The sequence below is a fragment of the Papilio polytes genome, unplaced genomic scaffold (assembly GCF_000836215.1).
Source record: "Papilio polytes unplaced genomic scaffold, Ppol_1.0 DF823399.1, whole genome shotgun sequence".
In the NCBI taxonomy this organism is placed as follows: Eukaryota; Metazoa; Arthropoda; class Insecta; order Lepidoptera; family Papilionidae; genus Papilio; species Papilio polytes.
Window position 1 is genome coordinate 3,752,264 of NW_013525805.1, and position 6,022 is coordinate 3,758,285.

The following is a 6,022-nucleotide window of genomic DNA, read 5'->3' on the forward strand; positions in this document are numbered from 1 at the left end:
TCGCTTGCAGCTTCTGTGGGGGCGTACGCGTTTACAATTGTAATGTGGGAGAATTGGCTTTTTAAACGGAGTAGGCAGATTCTGTCTGAAACGGCATTAAAGCGGACAACACTTCCTAACAGCTTATTCCGGATTAGAAAGCCAGTTCCATTCACATGGTGTCCAGAGTCTGATCCACTGTAGAAGAGGGTAGCTTTGTTATCGACATTGCATTCACCTTGTCGAGGCCATCTGACTTCTTGTAACGCGGCTACCCCTATTCCATAGGTTTCCATTTCCCTGATGACCTTGTACATCGTTCCTGGTCTGTAGAGACTCCGCACATTCCATGTGGCTAATCGGGTGTCCATTGTTCCTCGCCAGTGTTCGTTGAGTTTGGGATCGGATCGTTTTCTTTTCTCTCGTGTCGGTTTCGTAACAGAGACTTTTTTCCGTGGACGGGTTGTCAGCCCGCCGCACAACCCCCATATTGCTGGAGGACCACACCCTACTTTGGTCAGCGAGCCCATCGGGCTTAGCCGGTTAGCGTAGCTAAGCTGTGCTACCGACCGCTCCCCCATCCGCCACCCGGAGGACGCTCCCCATACGCCGTGAGGGCCAGCGCGGGGTTGAAAGGATTAAAGAAATACATTTTATTCTCTTTGCAATTTTTTATAGCGAGCACACAAAGATTCGTTTTGATGTCTAGTCGATGGAAAGTTAAAATCTGTTTTTGTCTTATATATATGTATGTTAGGAGCATCGGTATCTCAGTGGTTTGAACACTTGACTTGTAATCTTGTCTTGGGTTCGAATCCCGCCGTACCAATGTGATTTTCGATTTTTCGAATTTTTGTATGTACATAATTTACCCGACGTTCTTACGGTGAAGGAAAACATCGTGATGCCTGCACATATCGGCAAAGAAATTCAAAGATATGTGTGAAGTCAACCAACCCGCACTTGGCCAGCGTGGTTGACTATGGCCTAGTCACCGTATTAGGGTAGGCTCCGAGCCCCTCGGTGGGGACGTATAGTGAGCTGGTGATGATGATGATGATATGTAGTTTGTCTAAATAAGATAGATTAGTTTGATAAATGACGCATTTGAAGTATCGAATTAACATTGCATGGCGGACAATTCTAGTGTAGATAATTTAGCGATGACAGAAATAATAGCGAAATCCAATTCGATTACGTACGGCTGTAGTAGTAATAGACATTTATTTACTCTCATTATTTGTAATGGTTCTGCAGGTCATTATTGATTTGAGAAAAAAGTGTTTCCTTTAATTAATTTAAAAAAAAAACTTATGAAAGTTATAACTATGAATCTATCGATTCCAACTTCCATAAGAATAAAAATCAATAAAGATTCATCCGTGATTTTACACAACCCATCCCTACTAAATTATGACATGAATAGGGAATATGCATGTATTTTTTTAAACGATTCTACTTGTTATAAAATTGCTTCTCAAGTTCAAAAAGTCAAAAACCCGATTTTTATTATTCCTGGTACAAATAAGTGGTAACTAATAATTCTATTCATTATTTTTTTTTATTTTAAAGTTGGTTTTGATATCGTGTTTACAGTAAAATACTTCAAGAGTGTGCGTTTTAGAACTAAGAGTGGGAATTTTAAAAAATACACTTTTTAAAGATTACATTTTGCAACTAAATCACATTACATTTAAAAAAATCTTTGCAGGACTGTTTTTATAGTTAATAAAGTATAACTACTTAAAAAAAGTTTGGTACAATTTGGCGTCATATGCATATTGCCTATTGTCAAACTAATCTATTTTATTTAGACAAACTATAGCAGAAACTTTCTTAAATGTGTCAATAGTGAGTTTTATATATGTTTAAAATATCAACATTTTACCGCTTTATATACCAAGTTTAATCTTTCACAGTTTGTCGGAATCACGTATTCATTATAGTGTTCATTTCATTCAGGTTGATCGCAAATTAATTCAAGTAAATTGCATTTTATTATAATTTCTTGTTTTGCGCGTTTGAAGATATGGAAGTATAGATGTTTGCTACGACTCTTTATGCCGATTTTCAAAACGGCTTAAAGAATCTCGATGAAAGTCACAGATGTAGATCATAGTCTGGAATGTTGTAACCGAGGCCATTTTAACGGAAGCTGATGCGGATGCGGAAGCGAAGGGCTTTACCTCTGTAGAAGCAGAAGTTAACGAAAGCCAAAGCGCAGGTCAATAATAAAATATTAATTGTAATTTATTAAAGAAATAAAAACTGAAAGTACGTTAACTCAAAATACAAATTGGTAGATAATTGCAAGATACAATTTATTATAACAATCATATTTAGTTGACCGCGCAGTCTGCATAAACGCTATTTAATCGCCCCACTCGCGTTAAAGACGTAAATGCGGAGTAATAACGGAACCTCCGTTATTACTCCGCATAAGAAATACCGGAAGCGGAAGCGGATGCGGAGTTATCATTCCTTGTGGGAGTTCCGCACTTGCGGATGCGGTAGCGGTTCGTTACAACCCTAGTCTGGAAGAACACATATGTTACTAAGTTATTTATAATTCCGAGAGTCAAATGCCAAGCATCTTGTATGAGAGTTGTATATTGCAGTTATTACGGATTTTGGAGTTATTACGACACAAACAAAAATACAAATCTTTATAACATTAGTAAAGATAAAAGCCAGCCGGGCGGAGACAAAATAATTTTACAAAAGAAATAACAACTACACATCCACCCTTCCTATCCTCCCCTTACAAAAAAAGGATGTGAAAGGAAAGGGACCTAAATGAGAATTGCTTCCACTTCACGCCTGTCTTGTGGTCGTGGTATTTTACCGTGCGAGGTAAAGTGCAAGGTAATATAGCGTGAAAATGCACCTTATTTCTTTTATAAGATTTTCTCAAACAGAAATACTCTCAGTAAATCAAATATACTTGAAATATAAAGGAATGGAAAGTCCGAATGTAATACTTTTTTTTGAAGCATGTATGAAAAAGTATTTTTACATCATAGAACCTTCTTTCTTTGTTTAAAAAAGTTATTAAAAATGCTGTTAGAATGTGAGAAAGAATTCCCATCTATTGCGAACTAGCGATCTGCCCTAGCTTTGTCTGGGTTGCAGAGAATGTACGTATTATATCTTTTCTGTAATGTCCACACCCTACCCATTAAGTAAATATCCTTTTTACTCGGCGATAATGTAGATTTATAATGAAAGAATTTTAAAATCGGATCAGTAATTTCGGAGTATATATAATTCAAACCGACTAATTCTTTCCTCTATAGTATTAGTATATTTACATATTTTAAGTATAAATTTATACAATTTTAGTATACGTATTATAGTCAATATACTTTTTGACCGACTTCCCAAAAGAAGGAGGTACTCAATTCGTTTGTATGTCTTTTTTTATGTGTGTTACGGCATAACTCCGCCGCTGGTATTGATTTTTAAAATCAATTGACAAACTTTTGTCAACATTTTTTGAAACACATACGAAATGAAAAACATCTTATTTAAAAAACCATTTATTTTTATTACATTTATTTTCACCTAACAATATGAACATTGAAAAAGCTAATGTTTATAAATAAATTACATCAAATATGCTTACGTCTAAAATACATTGAAAACACAAAAACTTTACATATAAGCAAACCCATTTCCCCTCGTCAAAGAAACAAAAAGTTTTACCAAACTTTTAAACATTGATGCAGACATAAGATTACTTGTTTCTTATATTAAAACAATTTCATAAATTCACTTATATAACATTATTAAGTAAGAGCGGTGTGCGCCCCCGTTTACTCAAAGGTCTGGCTCAGACTAAACTATCGCACAACTGTTGTCGATTGTCGATTGTTTCGCAGCCTCAACTGTTTAGTTGCACAACTAACCACTTGTAACTTAAATACAACGCATGAAAATGGTTCCTTGAATGAGGCGGCAGTAAGCGCGGATTTTGAAGGGTTTAAATTAGTGTGCTCTCTGTATACGCTTAAAGGAATCAGTGATTGAACATTTGTGGTATCGATAGTAGTGTTTCACGAATTTAAAACGCAAAAGGAGTCCGGCAGCTGTGGGACGGTGACTCGCGCGCGGACGAGCTGGCTCCAGTGGCGCATCGACCGGCTTAGACCGAGAAATCTACGCTCGTAATTGGGGTCGTCGTCTACAACCGGACCACGTCACAGCGGCTACCAGCCTTGCGTCATTTAAAAATAAACTTAAGTAGTGGCTAATTCAGAAAGATCTGTGTAGTGTGGAGGAACTTTTTCTATCATAATGATTGTCCTATTTTTCATTCAGAATATCTGTATAACAATTTTAACATTTAGAACTGTAAAAAATAAGTTTTGCCAATAAAATATTTGTAATTAAATTATTTAAACTTTCGTGCGACATTTTGTAACTAATTATTTTACGGCTATTACTCACATCTATTTTTTACGGTGACGGCACCGACTAGTTCTTCAGGGCGAGTGTTATTAGGGTTACGCGGTCGTGTCGGTGCCGTCACTGTAAAATTAGACGTGAGTATTAGCCGTAAAATAATTTGTATTTTGTATTTTAGTGTTAGATTTGCATACGCTCTTATACGACAGTGGAGCGTGCCATATTACACTGGTGCAGCGCGCGCAGTCGCTCGTGCGGTGCGCAGATGAGGCGCGGGTGCGGGCGTCATGCGTGCCCGCGCCGCACGCGCACCTCGCCCGTCTGAGCCGGCTCTATCAGAGAGCTCTCCGCGAAACGGACTCCCATCTTGACACGGTGCTTGCCGTTCTAAAAACCGTTTAGCTAAAGTTTTGTTTTAATAAAACACAGTCTTATAATTAGTTAATTTAATCATATTAACATAAATGTGAAAGTTTAGATAGATGTTTTTTAGTTTTTAGCATAAACTGCAAAACGGATCTCAATGAAATTTGGCATAAATGTAGAGGATAGTCTGGAAGAACACATAGGTTTTTTTTTTAATATCACCCGGACGGAGTCGCCGGCTAAAACTAGTATGCAAATATGTTGTCTTTATAGTTTTTCATTATTTTTCTTTTTTTTTCGCATTTTAGTTTTTATTTATATGGTTTATGTATTTTGTAAAAGGTTATTTACATGTTCTAAGGAACCACAGTCCCTTTAAAAGAGATAAAAAAAGAATTTAATATTGTAGACTAGCTTGTAACTTATGTAATAATGCATACCTTATTCAATTTATCCGCCGACTCCTCCAGATTGCGTACTTTATTTCTGTGCGAAGTCAATGCAGTGTTACCTGGTATGGACATTTTTATGGATTCTTAACAATAGGTTCGTTATTTCTAAAATACCTTTGTTATCTTAAATATTCGACTAACAAGGACCAAAGAAAAAAAATAGTTAATAACCTCCTTTTTGAAGTAATACAAATTTCATGTTAATTTTCTTTTCAAAAAATCTAATAACTTGAAGATTGTCTCGATCCTATTTTAATCAAGTAAATAATTTTATGTTACTAACAATCGCATTTTTTAATTCACCTAAGGTCCTGTCCCACCACTGGCTGATAGAGGCTCAGATAGCGTAAGTGACGTTACTGTCAGATAAGGCAATAAAATCCGATATTTTATATGTTGAATTGTTGTCTAACAATTTACGAGAATTGTGGGACAGGTCCTAAACTTTTTACATTCATGTTTAATCAAATACTTATGTAAGATATTAAAAAAGTTATAAGATGTCTACGAAAAATAAATTTTCTATTAAAAGAAGCAATAATTTTACAAGTGGTTACAAAATATGGCTGAATAATTTAATTAATCGAAAAATTTCTGAATTCACTCAAATGTGTAAAAATGCTCTTAGATCTTTAGTTTTTACATTTATATGATAAAATTAAACAGTTCTTATTAGAACTTGTGTTGTTCTTTTATGTTCGAAAAATTCAGTCAATTACGTAACTAATAAATTTAATTTATTTGGAATTATTCTTGTTTTTGACCGACTTCCCAAAAGAAGGAGGTATTCAATTCGTCGGTATATTTTTTTTTTTTTT

At 35.5% G+C, this 6,022-nt stretch overlaps 1 protein-coding gene across 1 annotated transcript in view; it reads right to left on the reverse strand.

The window, feature by feature from the left end:
* Positions 1–4,671: 4,671 nt before the first annotated feature.
* The window catches only part of LOC106104758 (gonadotropin-releasing hormone II receptor-like), an 11,580-nt gene continuing 10,229 nt past the window's right edge, over positions 4,672–6,022 (reverse strand). Inside the window, exons 7-8 of the mRNA XM_013284888.1 lie at positions 5,193–5,263; positions 4,672–4,773 (exon numbers count right to left, since the gene is read on the reverse strand). Coding sequence (XP_013140342.1) covers positions 4,672–4,773; positions 5,193–5,263 — 173 coding nt within the window. The remainder of the gene's footprint in view (positions 4,774–5,192; positions 5,264–6,022) is intronic.